Source organism: Mauremys mutica, chromosome 2, assembly GCF_020497125.1.
Source record: "Mauremys mutica isolate MM-2020 ecotype Southern chromosome 2, ASM2049712v1, whole genome shotgun sequence".
NCBI classification, from domain to species: domain Eukaryota; kingdom Metazoa; phylum Chordata; order Testudines; family Geoemydidae; genus Mauremys; species Mauremys mutica.
This window is the reverse complement of record NC_059073.1, coordinates 202,765,579-202,784,105: the sequence shown is the minus strand read 5'-3', so window position 1 is coordinate 202,784,105 and position 18,527 is coordinate 202,765,579. Positions and strand designations below refer to the sequence as shown.

General features: G+C 44.3%; 1 gene segment (V, D, J or C); it reads right to left on the bottom strand.

Moving 5' to 3' along the window:
• LOC123362977 overlaps nt 1-18,177 on the bottom strand; it is a 43,810-nt gene extending 25,633 nt beyond the window's left edge. Inside the window, 1 exon segment of the V gene segment in view lies at nt 18,079-18,177. Within this exon segment, the coding sequence occupies nt 18,079-18,121 (43 nt within the window).
• Between the last annotated feature and the right edge of the window lie 350 nt (nt 18,178-18,527).

Here is an 18,527-nt window from a genome sequence, read left to right as displayed (position 1 = left end):
GTGGGGTAAGTTTTTTAGAAGAGTCAAACTATGTATGTAGTCAGGTGGTCAGAAGCTAAAATCCCAGGAGAGTGGAGGGTGCTGAAGTCTCATCTGTTTCCATAAAGAAACTGGAGGGGTAAAAATGTTTGCAAATCAAGGATTGTGTCCTCCAGATAATGCAGCCACATCTACTAAAGCAGAAGTAAACACAAGTACAGTGAAAGTTGTGTAGTTGTTTGCATAGAATCTCCTGTGATTTCTATCTGTCAGGTGCTTTATTTTTGGTTTGTTTTACAGGCACAGCAAGCAGAGGCATGCACAGGAATTTAAATTTGATCTCTTTTGGATCGGCACATTAGAGCCGGGGCTGAGTCAGGGGCCAGGGCCGAGGCCGGGGCCAGGGCCGGGGCTGGAGTAGCGAACAGTGGTTAGTCACCAGGGCTGGAGTAGCGGCCAGGGCTGGGGCCAGAGCTAGAGCAGAAAAGCATATTTTTACTAGAAGACTACTGAGGAGGGGCTGTGCCCCTTCTTGCCCCCACTTGTGCATGCCCCTCGGCACAGGCATGTTAGGAGAATATGTAATTTGGTTATTAGCACAGTTCATTGCTCCTAGTGGTGCCTGTACCTGTGCTCAGTTGCTCACGTGGGCCAGCACCGATGTCCATGGTGGCTGTGCAGGAGCAACCTCCCTCCCATTACAAATCTGAGTCTGCTGTCTTCTCTCAGTTGTACACATAGTCACTGGGTTGCAAACCCGTCATTGTCAGTTCAGTTGTGTGCTATTGCTGCCCTCTACTGAGATATAGCACATGCTCGTGTACATTAATAACTGACCTTATCCTGCCTTCGAAAAAAGGCCATTTATACACTTAATTACTGGTATGTATTTTTGCTTCAAATGTGTAAGTAAAATGTTGCCACAAGGTTTAATTTTAAAGATATAATATAAGCACATTAACTATTTAATATCTCATAGGTATGTGATGGAGTATATACCATGCACTTGCAAAGAAAGAGTTAACCTGATCCACTGCCACACAGGAATTAGTGCATCCAGTTGCATCCGGAGGGTGGGCCAGGCCTACTTTAGAATTAAGCTCATCTGGATAGGACTGGGTGGGTGCTCTTGTTGGCTTTCCTGCAGCTCCAACAGATGCTTCATCATTTCCGTTTGCTCCCCCATTAGCCTCAGCATCATGTCCTGCCTCCGCTCTTCACGCTAACTTAATTCTCTCCTGGCCTCTGCCACTGAATGCCTCCATGCATTAAGCTGTGCCCTAACAGTGCGGGAGGACTGCATGAGCTTGGAAAACATGTCATTGCAAGTGTGTTTTTTCGCCTTTTAATCTGTGATAACCTCAGGGACAGAGATGATAGGAGGAGAGTACAAACATTCTATGCGCTACAATTCTGGGGAGACCGCATGGTCACCTGTGCTGCTGAGTTTGCCACTCTGACCAAACAGGAAATGAAATTCAAAAGTTCCAGGGGCTTTTCCTGGGTACCTGGCTAGTGCATCAGAGTTCAAAGTGCTGTCCAGAGCGGTCACAATGGAGCACTCTGGGATAGCTCCTGGAGACCAATACAGTCGATTTTGCAGCTACAGTACCCCAAATTCGACCCAGCAAGGTCGATTTTAGCGCTACTCCCCTTATCGGGAAGGGTTACAGAAGTCAATTTTAAGAGCACTTTAGGTTGATGGAATGGGGTTCATTGTGTGGACAGTCATTTTTAAATCGACTTAACACAGCTAAATTTGACCTAACCCTGTAGTGTAGACCAGAGCTCAGTATTCAGAGTGAGGTTTTTGTACAGGATGTCTACAGCTTTCTAACACTGTGCCATCCCAAAAAGCACAATAATAGAAAGCTCAGTCATTAGGAGTTATGGCATTTACTACTAGGGTAGAGATGGGCTGGTCAGGCTTCTTTTCACAGTCAAACTTCTTCTTATCGGTATCTTTGTCAAATTCAACTTTGACAGTTGAGATGTACAGAATCCGCTCCGGAGCTTCTCCAGGTCTGTGTCGATACCAGTGTATAACAGCACTCCTGAAGTTCTGAATGCCAGAAGCTTCACAGTCTATTCGTGCTGTTTTAGTTTCTGCCCTGGTAATGGATAACTGAGCTTGTCTCAGATGTATTTGTGCACATCCGTCTAGAAAAAGAGCAAGAAAAGAAAACATGAAATTAACATGAATCTGGAGCATGGTGAATTGTTACTCAGTAATGTACAACTGTGTAGAAAAGTGTAAAAAGGGAAACGTACAAGACAAAACAAAAGCCAGAGTAATGACATGGAGTAGCAACATTTTACAGGTTTTGCTTGGACCTGCATCTGTGAGAAATGACTGTTGTGTTGGGATGGACAGAGAGGTGCATTTGAGGACAGGAAGTGACTTATTTAGTTAACATGGGATGAGGTTTTGCTGGCTGCATATGCTAATTTAATATAAGTAGAGTTATGGCTGAAACTCCTCCGAAGTTAATGCTCTTTGATAAAAGTATCTGGCATGAAGCAAATTCTTCTGCTATCTTTAGACCCGTGTAGATTGCATCATGAAAGTCTGGGTAATGAAGGACTGGTCTTTTAAATATATTACAGTGGTTCCAAGAGTCCTCTGTCCAGATTGTGTGTGAGTTACTATACGTAGCAATATATGGAGTGACTGTCCCAAAGATTTTCAGTCTAAAAAGGTATGACTGTAACTAATACAAAGAAGAAGGGACAGGCAGAGCCATGTTGATGGCACAGTGAAGACTTAATTTTCTTGGGGGTTATTTTCTTTACCTGTGGAACATGGGAGGTCCTGCCCTGAGGGATGCTGTTGCCAGTACAGCACTCAGAACCCTTCTGAAGATATTAAGCACTTCCCAGGATCCTGCTCTCACTGAGTTTTCCAGATGTGAAGTAGTGGAATATCTCTTGTACTTCAGTGTGCGACTAGCCCTCTGTTCTATAAATAGTGATGTACAGTGTCTATTATATCTGTGTGCTAATGCCCTCTACTGAGATAGGATTTTGTCCTAGTTCTGAAAAAGGGCCAAGTCTACACTGATGGTTTTGTCAAATTAATTTACGAGTATGTTCATGTTTTCTTAAACACTTCTTTGTTTCCTTGTGATCAGAGCTAATCCAATCCATGATGTCTTTTCTATAGTGTAGCTCCATTAGTTTTCTTATGTTTTTCTAGCATCTTTCAATAAGTTTTGCTTCACTTCTGCCCTTCTGTCAAGTATCATCTGCAATCACAAGCTTTCCCCCTTGGGTTCTGAAGAACCTGACTCCCATTTATCCTCATTGCTCTAGTAACCCACCTTAGACTATCAAATCATTGGGCAGGGAGTCTTATTTTGTGAGGTTCCCTGAACATTCATGCTAAGATTGAAATTATACAGAATATTATCAGATCAAGCTGTTTTCTGCAGAACTGGCTTCAGAGATTAAAGATAGGCTGGTCCTTCAGAACAGAACGCTGCGTTTTTTATAAAGTGAACAATAAGCTCTTTGTGGTTCAGGGCTAATTAAACAGCAGAAAAGCAACCAAAATAAACTTACCCATTTCCATTGGAGTAATATCAAAATGTAAAGTGGCCGGGCTGGTTTGCAGTGCCATTAGGTGACTTGTGGTCTGATCTAAAGCCCATTGAAGTCAATGGAAAGACCCTTAGGGCTTGACCCAATGCCCACTGTGATCCACAACTGGAATCTCTAGACACTAAGATAAGGCTCTGTACCTGAGGAGGATACTATGCAGGATGAGCCCCAGTTACTGGGAAGTTATAAGCAGGCAGATTATTGCACCTGCACACTGGGTCCAACGCTCCTGTTTTACTTTCACTTGCTTCCTGTTTCAGCAGACGAATGATATCTGGATTAGGAGACTGTAGTGTCAGGCAGTTATGGGGGTGAGATCCTGGCTCCATTTCCTTCTCTAGAGCCAGATTTTTCACCCCAAGTCTTATGATCCTCTAGACTGATGACAAATCTCCAACAAGTCAGCCCATGATAACCCACACAGCCAACTACTATTGGCTTCACCTAATATTTAGCCGGAAGTTTTTTATTTTTTTTTAAAGGCCAAGTTGCAGCTAAACACACAACTCCCATTGACTTGTAATGGGATTGGGTGCCTAAATCCCCTTTGTGCCCTAGGTGATCTCCTGTCAGGGGCAGCTCTAGACATTTCGCCGCCCCAAGCACTGCGTCATGCCACAGGGGGCTCTCTGCCGCTTGCCGGTCCCGCGGCTCCGGTGGACCTCCCACAGGCATGCCGCCGAAGGCACCCTGCCAGCCGCCCACGCCTGCGGGAGGTCCACCGGAGCCGCGGGACCAGCGGACCCTCCATAGGCATGCTGCCGAAGGCACCCTGCCTGCCGCCCTCCTGGCGACCAGCAGAGCGCCCCCCGTGACATGCTGCCCCAGGCACGTGCTTGGCGTGCTGGGGCCTGGAGCCGCTCCTGCCTCCTGTTCTGTAGACCCGACCTCCTCTTACACATGTATTTGGAAAATACGCACTAAATCAGACTTGTAATGGGATTGGGTGCCTAAATCCCCTTTGTGCCCTAGGTGATCTCCTGTCAGGGGCAGCTCTAGACATTTCGCCGCCCCAAGCACTGCGTCATGCCGCAGGGGGGTCTCTGCCGCTTGCCGGTCCCGCGGCTCCGGTGGACCTCCCACAGGCATGCCGCCGAAGGCACCCTGCCAGCCGCCCACGCCTGCGGGAGGTCCACCGGAGCCGCGGGACCAGCGGACCCTCCATAGGCATGCTGCCGAAGGCACCCTGCCTGCCGCCCTCCCGGCGACCAGCAGAGCGCCCCCCGTGACATGCTGCCCCAGGCACGTGCTTGGCGTACTGGGGCCTGGAGCCGCTCCTGCCTCCTGTTCTGTAGACCCGACCTCCTCTTACACATGTATTTGGAAAATACGCACTAAATCAGAAGTTGCTGTTCCTATCTAGCTACAGAAGCCAATGAAGAGTTTCTGCAGCTGACTTCAGGCTGAGAGGAATTTTTAGAGAGGTGACAGTTGCTTCATAAATGCAAAAGGCTGTGACTCAGAATGCAGAGTGGGTTTTTGTACAGGCTGTCTACAGTTTTCTGACACTGTGTGATCCCAATAGGCACAATAGTAAGTAGCAATGTCACCGGAGGTTATTTTGTTTATGGTCAGGGTACAGGTAGACTGGCCAAGCTTCTTTTCAGCATTAAACTTTCCTTTATCCGAGTCTCCGTCCAAGACAGATTGCTTTGAGATGAACAGAATCCGCTCTGGAGCTGCACCAGGTCTCTGTCTATACCAGTGTATAGTAGCCTTGCCAAAATCCTCTGATAGAGAAACATGGCAGTCAATTCATAAGGTTTTCTTTTCTTCCCTGGTGATGGACAGTTGAGGCTGGGTCAGATGCACTTGTGAGGAGCCATCTGTGGAGAAACAAAGAAAAATATCAACATAAAACTGAAATGATGTTGAGCTTCCCCAGCTGCTGCTGTCATGTGCCAATGTATGTGGAGAGCAGTGTGAGTAGGATAATCAAATTTCCTGATTTTGATAGGGACAGTCCTGCTATTAAGACTTTGTCTTATATAGGTGCCTATTACCTCTCCCCCCGAAGGCCCTATCCCAATTTTTCACCCTTGTTGTCTTGTCACCCTAAGTGCGAGCAACACACTTACAGGAGCAAACCGTAGCCAGAACAAAAGTCTCCAACAGCAACATTCTTGTTGCTGTTGTTAGACTCCAGCCAAGAAATGTAAATGATGGTCTTGAATGGGGAGAGATGTGTAGATGGGGAGAGGAAGTGACTCATTTAGGTAACCTCCAGTTAAGTGGTACTGGCTGTAGAAGATTTATTGCAAGGTGAGATAGTTACTGCTGCTCAGTATGAAAACTTTGACCTTGGGTGAGTGTCAGCCCTAGCACTGGGGTCAAAGAGATTCCTTGGGTGTGTTTCAGGATCAGTGTTGATTATTATTACTGTTGTGTATTACTTATGTTACAGCAGCAACCTGAGATACTGTGCTGAATCTGGGCTCTGGGGTGAAAACAAAGAGGCAAAGTCCTGTCTCCCGCTGCTGACAGCCTAAAAAAAGGAGGGACCTCTCAAGCCTGTGAAAAAGGGAAACATCAAAACCCCTTTATTCTTATTTTTTGTATATATTTGTCATTGTTTATGCACAAATGCACTGGTTTTTGTTTTCTCCTTGCTCACCCCTAAAGCTCAGTCATTGTGTGTTAGCAGATTTCTTGTACATCCTGTGAAACAGAAATCTTGCAGAGGAGAAGGTAGCGATGTTCAATGTGAGACAAAGGGCCTGTTCCATGAGTATGTGACAGTGTGGAAGAAACCATGAATGAATTTGTTGGAGAATTGAATAGGAAGGTGGTGGACAAGAGTGGGGAGGACGAGAGCTGCTGACAGTACGGTTAAAACTGCAGTTGTCTTTCCGTCATTCACTTATCACTTTCCCAGGGAAGCTGCTGACCCTTTCCTGATAAAGAGAATGAGTCAGTGCCCTCAGATCGCATGAAAACCAGTGGAAGTTGATGGAGTTCACAACATTTCCGGAGACACTGAGCATCTGGCAGAGTTGAGCTGTAGTGTATTTTTCAGTCTTAAATTCTTTAGTTTTTCTCCTGCTTAATTGTGATACTTGGCCATTTTCCATGTCGCTACTCATAACAGTGCTAATACATCTGTGTGCTAATGTCCTCTCCTGAAATAGATGACCGTGTTCATGGACATTTAGTTTCATCCCAGCTCTGAAAAAGGGCTCATTTATTCCTGAATGTGTCTTGTACAATTAATTTACAAGCAACCTCTTTCTTTTTTCGGTATTTGTTTTTATTGTCTTGCCGTGAGGACTAATCCACTGCAGAGAACTCTACTTGAACTAGAGAAGAACTCTGTTCAGCTCTCCTTTAGTGATCAAAGGGCCACCAGGAAGGTGATGTTCTGTATATTTCAAAAGCCATTTTTGTGAACAGACAATTCATATCTCTATTAAACACAGAATAAAACAGCATGATTCCCTGCAAAGGAATTCTTTTAGCTGTATAGGGCCTAAGTCACATAGCTGAGCAAATCTGGATCCATCCACTAGAGGGTAGTGTGCATGCACACACAGCCCTCCACAGGCTCCAGTTCATTAAAGTATATGGCAATTGCTTTTAGGTTCTACACTATAGCACTACTAGTTTACATTTATACCATTATACCCTGATCCATCTGTCATTTTTTCACCATATTGCCCTCCTTCAAATTTCTGTCAGAATGCTTTCCAAACTTAATTCCTCTCGGTGGTTTTTTTTTTTTAAAGAGAGATGTCACATCCATTCAGTCCTTGTTTTCCTTCCTTCATTATTCATGCAAGCATTAATCCACATTCCTCTAGTAACTCCTCTCAGTTTAGTGTATCAGCTTTGTGGGGCAGGGACTTTGATCATCTATTTGCTCAGAAGGTGCATTCATGTGTATGCCTAGATAGAAATATCTGCTCCAGGAGAATGTAACTTTTATATTACATCTCATCTAACAAACTGATATCGCAGACTAAATATGAAACTGTTCTTTAGAACTGAATTTTGTGGTTTTATGAGCAGGCATCTGCTGGACTAACAAGCTCTTCCCAGGTAAAATGCTAATTAGAAACAGGAAAAAGTTTCAAGCTATTTACTCTAGCATTGTTGCAACATATTTTTCATTAGCAGTCTAGTTTCCAGTTTACTTGAATAACTAACTGCACAAAGATTACTGGAATAGATAGGCAGTATTAAAATGAGTTCATGGACCAGGAGAATATATACTGTCATTAGCCAGAAGACTTTTCATTAGATCTGCATATTGGATTGAACACCCTGGACTGACTTTCCTGTCCTTCCTGTTTCAAAGAATGTCCAATCTTGACCTAATTCAATTGTCATGTCAGCTCCCTTATGCAAACTGGTAAATGTGCACCCGTATCAAACCTTAGTCACCCCTAGAGACCAACTGAACATTTTGCTGCCCTGACTATTTAGCTGCCCTGTGCAACTACTTGGTCTTGTTGTTTGGCAGAGACAGGTGGGATCTTACTGTCCGCAAAACATGTGCGAGCAACAGCTCTGTTGCTTTTATCTCTTGTTGCAGAAAGCTGTAAGTTGTTTTTGCACCTGGTTCCATACTGAGAAGCAGGATTAGGAGGTAACTGTGGTTTCTTGCTTTCGAAAGGCTGTTGCTGAGACAGGACACAGATCAACTTGGAGAGCTGCTTCTCTGCCTCAAACTTTCCCTTCTCATAATCCTGGTCAAAGTCCAACTTTCCTGATGGAAAAACAGAGAATCCGTTCCAGAGCTGCATCAGGTCTCTGTCGATACCAGTGTATATAAGCACTACTAAGGTTTATGCCAGAAACATGACAGTCAATTTGTACAGTGTTATTTTCTGCCCTGGTGATGGATAGTTGAGATTTTAGCAGTACACCTCTACCCCGATATAACAGGACCTGATATAACATGAATTTGGACATAACGCGGTAAAACAGCACTCTGGGGGGGCCATGCTCTGGTGGATCAAAGCAAGTTCGATATAATGCAGTTTCACCTATAACACGGTAAGATTTTTTGGCTCCTGAGGACAGCATTATATTGGGATAGATGTATACTTGGGCCTCTCCATCTTCAGAGAAAAGAGACAAATACCATTTAATCTGAAATTGAATAAACATAGAGAATCTTCAATCATTGCTCAATAACATGTCTGCATGGAGAAGCCTGGAGTGTAAAAAGCAACTTACAAGACCAAACTACTGAAGCAACAAGATAAACCTGCAATAGTAACATTCTCACTAGGCTATGATGCACCGGCTACTGAGAAAGAAAGGAAATTGAATTCTGATCTCAGAAAAAGGGAGCGATCACTTCAGTAGAGGAAGTGACTGATGAACTATTTCAAGGCAATACAAATTTGCGTTTGCCTTAGATAAAAGTTCATAAGGCTACACTTTGAGATATCAACATCTACTAACCTTCCCTCATGCTACCCAGCAACTCTTCTGACTGCTGCTTTGTTTAGAACTTTTGAAAAAGAGTATCAGATTTTTATAACAATAGTTGCAGGTATTGAGGTTCTCTACACTCCCTTTAAAAAAAACCCATAATCATCAGCAGATTTGATCAAGGAATAATACTCTCAGCATGAAAAAAAGGCAGCTAATACGACTTTTTCAAGCAGTGATGAAAATAGATCACTAAGGGTCTGATGCCAAGTCCATTGAAGTCAATGGGAAGTTCTTCAATTGATTTCAATGAGCTTTGGAATAAGCCCCAATTCCTAGGGAGAATTTACTCAGGAATTTTTCATCCTGTCTTAACTCAGACTCTCCTTGAGTTTATAGATCTGTCAAGGAAAACAAATCAGTAATCTCTTAAATAAACACATTGTCCTTGCACTTAATTTGACCCTTGCCTCATCCAAACTCAGAGATGCCTCAAGGATGATCTCTTTGTTTTCACCTCATCAGTAGATTCCCACTCTTTCATAGGGGGTTTCATATGCTGTTTGTGAATTCTGTTGCTACCTACACCCTGTCTGTGAGTTTCCCTTTGGGTATCTGTTGGTGTCTATTCCCCCCACTCCACAAGAGCATGTAACTTTTATTGGGTGACCTTTATCTCTGTGCAGAGAACCAGGACAAGGTCCTTACACTGTTTTAACCCCACTTAAGCCCTATTTTGATGGTTTAAGTGAGAATTAAGTGCTGTATAAACCTTGTCTACAAAGGGCTGATTTTAACCCATTAAATTTTACAATAAACTATTCAGAGAACTCCTTAAAATCTGTAACTTTGTGAATATACTTTGCACGCTATCCAAAGAAACATAGCAACAAATATACCATATTTCAAAAACATAGCAATTAAGTATATACATGGAATGCTACCTGCGCTGTCCCTGTTTTTTAAGTGTGTGTGTTGGGGGGGAATATACTTTTTTCCATCAACACAAACTTCTTATAACCTTTCTTTGAACAGATCTAGTTGGGGAAAGGGAGTGAGGGTCAGATCCCTAAAGGTATTTAGGAGCCTGAACTTGGTCACCCGGAGAAACTTTGGTCTAAATTCCAAGGATTTAAAAATCATAGTTTGTACACAGGCAGACATTTTCTAATCAGGAGACCAGGAACGATTTCACAAAGAGGGCTGTACTGGATGTGGATGAGTGTGGGCATTTAAATGAGACTGAAAGCCTCCCCGTGGAATTCTTGATGATGATGATGAGGAGAATTGTCTGAGCCCTGCCTCCTTAATTAAGGGCTAACTTACCTCTGACTCTTATGGGGATGTACAAGGGAGAGGAAGGTTTTGAGTAAGTTGACTCACATTAATAGTCTCTGTCTTAACTAGAAATGGAAGGGTAACAACCATCCTGTAGACACTACTATAAAATCCCTCCTGGCCAGAGGCACCAAAATCCTTTTACCTGGAAAGGGTTAAGAAGCTCAGGTAACCTGGCTGACACCTGACCCAAAGGACCAATAAGGGGACAAGATACTTTCAATTTTTTTGAAGTGGGGGCCTTTTGTTTGTGTGCTCTTTATTTTGGGGTGTGTTCGCTCTTGGGACTAAGAGGGACTGGAAATCAATCCATGTTCTCCAAATCTTTCTGCACAAGTCTCTCATATTTCAAACTTGTAAGTGACAGCCAGGCAAGGCGTGTTAGTTTTATCTTTGTTTTCTCAACTTGTAAATGTTCCTTTTGCTAGATGGTTTACCTCTGTTTGCTGTAACTTTGAACCTAAGGCTAGAGGGGGTTCCTCTGGGCTCTTTGAATCTGATTACCCAGTAAAGTTATTTCTATCTTGATTTTACAGAGATGAATTTTACCTTTTCTTTTATTAAAATTCTTCTTTTAAGAACCTGATTGATTTTCCAGTGCTTTAAGATCCAAGGGTTTGGATCTGTGTTCACCAGGACTAATTGGTGAGGGGATTACCAAGCCTTCCTGGGAAAGGGGTGTAGGGGCTTGGGGGGATATTTCTCAAGCCTACCCAGGAAAGGGGTGTAAGGGCTTGGGGGGATATTTTGGGGAAAGAGGGAACTCCAAGTGGTCCTTTCCCTGTTTCTTGTTAAAGCACTTGGTGGTGGCAGAGTACTAGGTTTTAACCTAAGCTGGTAGAAATAATCTTAGGGGGCTTTCATGCGGTTCCCCACGTCTGTACCCTAGAGTGGGGAAGGACCCTTGACAGTCTCATTGACTGAACTTGGTTTATTCAGGATAGATGGTTGTTTTCAGAATCAACTCCTCAGGTAGTCTGATAATCCTCCAGCTTCTTCTAGCTCAGTTATATTGAAACAAGAAAATTCAATTATAGTAATTCATTTGCTGTGCACTTATTTTCAGACACATTTATATCTCATTAAATGGCCTTTTGGTAAAAATAAAATAGAGAACCCTATAGATTTTTCATAGGGTTCTCTGATTTTATATTTTACCTGTTTCGTTTATATAGAAACATGCAGTTATAGGATGGAAACACTGTAATGAATGCTGTAAATATACAATATTCCCAACCAAACAATCTTGCCTCTGAAGAATCAACATCAGCCCTTTTCTTGGCATCTGGAGAGAGAACCTTTACAGAAGTTGTAGTTCCACAGCAAAAGGGTGAGTGTGGGGTGTGTTGTGGATGTCTGGGGGCCTGATCCAAAGCTCATTGAAGTGGCTGGGAGTTCTTCCACTCAGGGCCGGCTCCAGCTTTTTTGCCACCCCAAACGGCGGAGAAAAAAAAGAAAAACCTGATTGATTTGCCACCAAAGTGTCGCTGAAGCGGAAGAGAGGGAGTTAAAGACCTGCCGCAGATCCGGACGTGCCACCCCAACAACGAACGGACTGCTGCTCCTTTCTATTGGCCGCCCCAGGCACCTGATTCCTTTTCTGGTGCCTGGAGCTGGCCCTGCTTCCCCTGACTTCACTGGGTTCTGGATGAAACTTGAAAAGGCTTATCTTATAAGGTGCTGAGCACCTTCATCTCCCATTACAGGCAACAAGAACTCACAAGGTCAGGGCCTTATGGCTTTAAATCCCACCAACAGTAAAATGAAAATCCCATTCCTAATACTAAAATGTGGGGAAAGATGCTTTGGAGTTTACTTAGGGTGGTTTCTTTTGTTTTTTGTTGTTGTTTTACAGAAAAACTCATGACAATAATGGTGACGTAATTGGAGTCCAAACCTGCTAGATGTTTAAACAGCAATTTGTTTGGTTTCCTGTCTTGATGATGAAGCAGCTGAAAAGCGACACATCCTGTTTTGTTAAAGGATGTTTGTGATATGGGGAGGGAGGGACAGGGGAGGGGTCGGGGGGAAATTTGCTGTATAAACTTTTTATTTTCAAGACATCTTGTAGCTTCACAAAATATTGTTAATGATTCAATATTAATTCAGTTAAAATTTTTGTGTCACTGTATCATTTTCTCCCTTCACCATTTCTTCCATGTTACATAAAACAGCACATTCTGAAAACGGTAGATTTGAGACATCTCAGCTGTTAATGCCCAGGTCCATGTTCCAGAGCTTGCTACAGCCCTTTGAAAATTCTGGGAACACAGGGGGATAACTTTGCACTGAGGACTGGGTCATAACTTTTCAAAATATACGTTATATAATTGCTGGTATAATGGTCAAGAGACTAGAAGGAAAACAGTCACCCAACTCAAGTATGGAATCTTATTATGACTTGATAGTTCTGACTTAGGTAAAGAATTCTATTAAAAAATAAACTGAGCACTTTGCTCATACAGAGCTTATCCTGTAATGCACTAAGTGACCCTGGAAGTGCTGAGGTATCTCACCTCTCATTAGTGTCTACAGGTGATGATGAGATCACCCACTGTCTCTTAGAAATAGCTCATTATCTTGCAGGATATAGCACCTTTCCTTTGGAGATTTCAAAGTGTTTAATCAATCTTTAATGCAGGAAAAAAGAAATGCCAAACATTTTCCTTACTGATGCAGAGGATGGCGTGAACAATACACTTAGAAAGCTTGCATAGGATTCAAAACTGGGTTGAGTAGCAGATACCAGTGAGGGCAGAGAAAATAGGGAAAACTTAGAATGTCAAGAAAATTTACTGACATTGATCTCAATCAGGCACAGAATCATCTTTCAAAAGAGGTGATGGAAGCCCTATTTTGGAGACCTTTAAAACTAGACTAGACAAAACACTAGAAAATACTTTGTAGGGAATAGTTCTGCATTGGCAGGATGATGGGACTGGATGCTGTAATAGGTCTTTTTCCATTTCAAACCTCTGTGATTTCATGAACCTTAACTACATGTTAATGAATTCTTTGGAAATATATATGTAAGTACCACACTTCTGTAAATGTCCCATGTTCATGATTTGTTGTGGATGAAATGGTTTCCTTAACATACATGCCAAGAATTTGAATGGATATTAATCTATATTGGACATTCTGAACAGCGTCTGTAAGTGACATGCACATGTATGGCTCTCTAAACTATATGTGGTGATTGACTACCATTTACAATCCACTGATATTAACAGGAGCCCCACACGTTGATCAAGAATACAATAACCAATTTCATTTGCTCATTTGTAATGATGATTAAAAGATCTCAGTCAAAGCTGATTGATGGTGAAATGTGTTACTCATTCTCAGGATGGGCTGGAATTCCTGGAACCTAGGATAAGGTATTCCATTTCCACTCTGCTGTAATGGACGTAGCTAGAGGGAGGTACTGCATTACTGTGATCCCTAACTCCCACAATGGCTCCTTAGGGCCATTCCTAGCAGGACACAACTAAATGCGCTAAGTTGTAGTGGGAGCAAAACAATAAGGTAATAATTGGAGATATACCAATCTCCTACAACTGGAAGGGACCTTGAGTCCAGCCCCTTGCCTTCACTAGCAGGACCAATTTTTGCCCCAGATTCCTAAGTGGCCTCCTCAAGGATTGGACTCACAACCCTGGGTTTAGCAGGCTAATGCTCAAACCACTGAGCTATCCCTCCCCCCTTAAAAACAAGCCACTAGCTGATCCCAGCATTATGGAGGCACAGAGATGGCATCCAGCCACCTTTGTCACCAAGCTCAGTCTTACACCAAGTGCAGTGCAGATGAATATGAGGATTGGGCCTTTTCCCATGGGAAGGAAGCCCTCCAAGATTTCCTGTGTCCTTCTCACATTTAGAATGAAGAGCTTGTAAGCTATACATTTTGCTGCTGTTCTTGTCTTAACTCCTTGAGCATGGCACACATGTGCACTCAGAGGAACTATGTTAATTATTTTATGTATGGCCACTGAAACTGTATAGAAAACTCCTGTATTCTGTGTACACTACAGCTCCAGCCATGGATATGTGCTGAAAATTCTCAGTGGAGATGCAAACTGCTGTTTGTTCCCACCTAGAAAATGTCTTCCCCTCACCTTCCCTATTCACTTTTTTACACACACACACCCACACACCCACACACCCACCCCTGTACCCAGTTATTTATTGTCCCCACCCCATTCTCCCTCATTCTCTGACTCCCCAGCATCTCTGGTCACCCATTTGCTTTGTGAAGTCAAATGGGCAGCGACTGTTCAATCACTTGGGGTATGTCTACACTATGGGATTACTCCTAATTTACAGATTTTGATTTTTAGCAACCGATTGTATAAAGTTGAGTGCACGCGGCCACACTAAGCACATTAATTTGGCGGTATGCATCCATGTTCCGAGGCTAGCGTCGACTTCCGGAGCGTTGCACTGTGGGTAGCTATCCCAGAGCTATCCCATAGTTCCTGCAGTCTCCCTCGCCCATTGAAATTCTGGGTTGAGATCCTAATGCACGATGGGGCTAAAAATTTGTCGTGGGTGGTTATGGGTAAATGTCATCAGTCAATCCTCCCTCCGTGAATGCAATGGCAGACAATTATTTCGCTCCCTTTTCCCTGGATTGCCCAGGCAGACGCCATAGCATGACAACCATGGAGCCATTCAGCCTTTTTTTCACTGTCACCGTATGTCTACTGGATGCTGCTGACAGATGCGATACTGCAGTGCTACACAGCAGCATCCCATTGCCTTTGCAAGTTAGCAAAGATGGTTACCAGCCATACTGTACCGTCTGCTGCTGTCATGGGAGCTCCTGGCCAGCCTCGGTGAGTTTGGTTGGGGGCACATGGACAAAAATGGGAATGACTCCCCAGGTCATTCTCTTCTTTAAGTTTTGTCTAATGGAGAGTCAGTCCTGCCTAGACTATCAGGCATGCCTACTAAAGAACCAGAGAGGCAAACGGCCACTCCGGGTCAGAGCCCCAGAGATCCCGCAGAAATGATGAGCTGCATGCCATTCTAGGGGTGTCCCTACAACAACCCCACCCATTGCTTCCCTCCTCCCCCACCCATCCCAAGCTACCGTGGCAGTTATCCCCCCAATTTGTGTGATGAAGTAATAAAGAATGCATGAATTTGAAACAACACTGACTTTATTGCCTATGCAAGCAGAGATCAAAGGGGGGGCGGGAGGGTGGTTGGCTTACAGCAAAGTAGAGTGAACCACCATTCTGCACTTGCTCAGCCTATAGCTGAAAATGGGAATCTGTGATAAGCACTAGGATAGAAGCACAGGCAGGACTGAATCTCCATTTGTGTGTGGGCCTTTGGTTGACACTGGTAAAATACAAAATGTCCCAGGATATGTATGTTGGGGGACAGTTCTAACCAGGAGCTTAATTTTTTTATTTGCATCAAAATGTAGAGGTCTAAGTATCTGATTGTGAGCCCTGGGAGCAAGGGGTAGGCTGGGGTAGGTGTGACTGCACGGTGCTGCCGACTTGGAGAGCAGCCTGAGGCAGAAGCCTCCAGCTGGCATGATATTCCAGGCATGACTGACTCTCCATTACACAAAACATAAAGAAGAGAATGACCCGGAGTCATTCCCATTTTTGTCCAGGCGCCCCTGACTGACCTCACCAAGGCCAGCCAGGAGCACCCATGTCTGCCCAGGTGCCCCCGACCGACCTCACTGAGGCCAGCCAGGACCACTCATGGGATGACCATGACGGATACCAGTCATACTGCACCATCCGCAAGGCAAGGCAAGGGGATGCTGCTGTGTAGCGCTGCAGCACGGTGTCTGCCAGCAGCATCCAGTAGACATATGGTGACAGTGAAAAAAGGTGAGAAACGATTTTTTTCCCTTTACTTTCACAGGGGTGGGGGGAAATGACGACATATACCCTAAACTACCCACAACAATGTCTTTGACCCTTCAGGCATTGGGAGCTCAACCCAGTATTCAAATGGTTTTCGGAGAGTGCGGGAACTGTGGGATAGCTACAGTTGTCAGTCGCCCCTCCCTCCCTGAGCGTCCATTTGATTCTTTGGCTTTCTGGTACGCTTGTCTCAGCTCCTTAAGTTTCACGCAGCACTGTGTTGAGTCCCTGTTGTGGCTTCCGTCCATCATAGCCTTGGAGATTTTTTCAAATGTTTTGGCATTTTGTCTTTTGGAACGGAGTTCTGATAAAACAGATTCATCTCCCCATACAGAGATCAGATTCAGTACCTCCCATACAGTCCATGCTGGAGCTCTTTTTTGATTCTGGGACTGCATGGTCACCTGTGCTGATCAGCGCTCCACACTGGGCAAACAGGAAATGAAATTGAAAAGTTTGCGAGGCTTTTCTTGTCTACCTGGCCAGTGCATCCAAGTTCTGATTGCGGTCACAATGGTGCACTGTGGGATAGCTCCCGGAGGCCAATAGCGTTGAATTGCGGCCACACTAACCCTAATTTGAAATGGCAATGTTGATTTCAGCGCTACTCCCCTCATCAGGGAGGAGTACAGAAATCGATTTTAAGAGCCCTTTATGTCGAAAAAATGGCTTCGTTGTGTGGACGGGTGCAGGGTTAATTCAATTTAACGCTGCTAAAACCGACATAAACTCGTAGTGTAGACTAGGCCTTGTTCTGCCTTTAGAGATGGAGCCAGCACTGGTAGGCAGTCACTGGATGTCACCTTTGTGCCACCCACTAGGTAAACTCCCACTTCCCTGGCTGAGGCAAATCCCTACACGACTTGGGCTGATCGAACGGGAGTTCACACTGTCTGTGGTTTGTGGGACTGAGGCTATGCCTATTCTGTAGGCTGGTGTGCCTGGGTGGGACTCAGGGCTCAGCCTGCTCTGCTGCAGCAGTAATATGAGAATTGAGCCTCACGTACAGAGCTGTGGTGGTTTTTGTGCAGGGTTGCAGGAAGCTTGTGGCACTGTGTAGAATCCCATGTGGCACAGTAATAGCGGCCGTTATCTGTCTTTTCCAGTTTGTGCACCAACAAGTTAGAGATGCTTTGTGTTGCATAGGCTGAGAATTTGTCACTGGAGAAACCTGCCTCTCGCTTTAAGTCTGACCCAGAGAGAGTGAGGTACAGCAGCCTCTGTGGGGCCTCTCCAGCTCGGGCTCGGTACCAGTGGATGTAGGTAGAGTCTGATCCACCAAACACTTTGCAAGTGACTTTTGCAAAGCTGCCTTGAAGTGGCTGCTTTGTGACCGAGACCTGCTCCTGCTCCAGGTGAATGGCCCACAGAACAGCTGGAAGGCAAAAAGAGAGAAAGCAGCCATGAGGAGACAGCACCTAGACACATTTCCCTCTTCAGAGAGCAGTAACATATACATGGCCTTGCAAGCTGTGAGTTCCTGAGGAAGGTACATGGGTTCAGTTATCCATTGCCTTGCAGCTTGTGTAGCCATTTATGTCTCTGTAAATGTGAGGGGAAAAATGGATAAAGCCCCTATCTCTAGTGTGAGTGAACGATCAATTTCTGTTTACACCTGGGCAAGGATGGTGTGAACAATTACGCAAGGTACAGGGCAGTGAAGAATCAGACCCTTTATCTGTGAGGAACCATCCAGGAGTATGGATTCTGATTTCTCCATTTCAGAACACCAGTTTTATTTCAGTGCAATTCCATTGGCTTCATTGGGATTGCACCACCATCAAGTTGTTACATTGGATTCAAGATTCAGGCCCATGTTGTATTTTTTTGTTAACAATAAATACAGAATAAAATCACTAACTACAGTTAATGTGTCCAGTAAACTTACCAGGGAAGAAGCAAGCAAAGAGGGCTTCCAGACATCCCACCATGTCTCCTGAACTTGCTGCACCTTTTCAGGAAGGAAAGTTATTGAAGTTAATGGTGCTCAATTTTGTCAAAAGAAAAACTGTTACCCAGACCTGACTGAAGAAAGCAAGAAATGAGGATATTGCTGCTGTTCTTGCTGTACTGGCTGGTTTCCTGTTGGGTTGGGGGTGGAGGGAGTAGGGAGACTCTGTGTGTGTTTGTGTGTGCGAGAGAGCGAGAGAGCCACTAACCACTTTAGGCTCTTAGGTCCAGATCCTAATTCAGTGATTAGGATGATTTCAGTGGAAGTTAGGAGACTAAATACCTCTGAGATCCATGTAGCGAATTGTGGTGCACTTTCCCACCATTAATGCCCTGTGTTAAGGCACTAAACTAGGACTTGGAAGGTCTGAACTCAATTCACAGCAA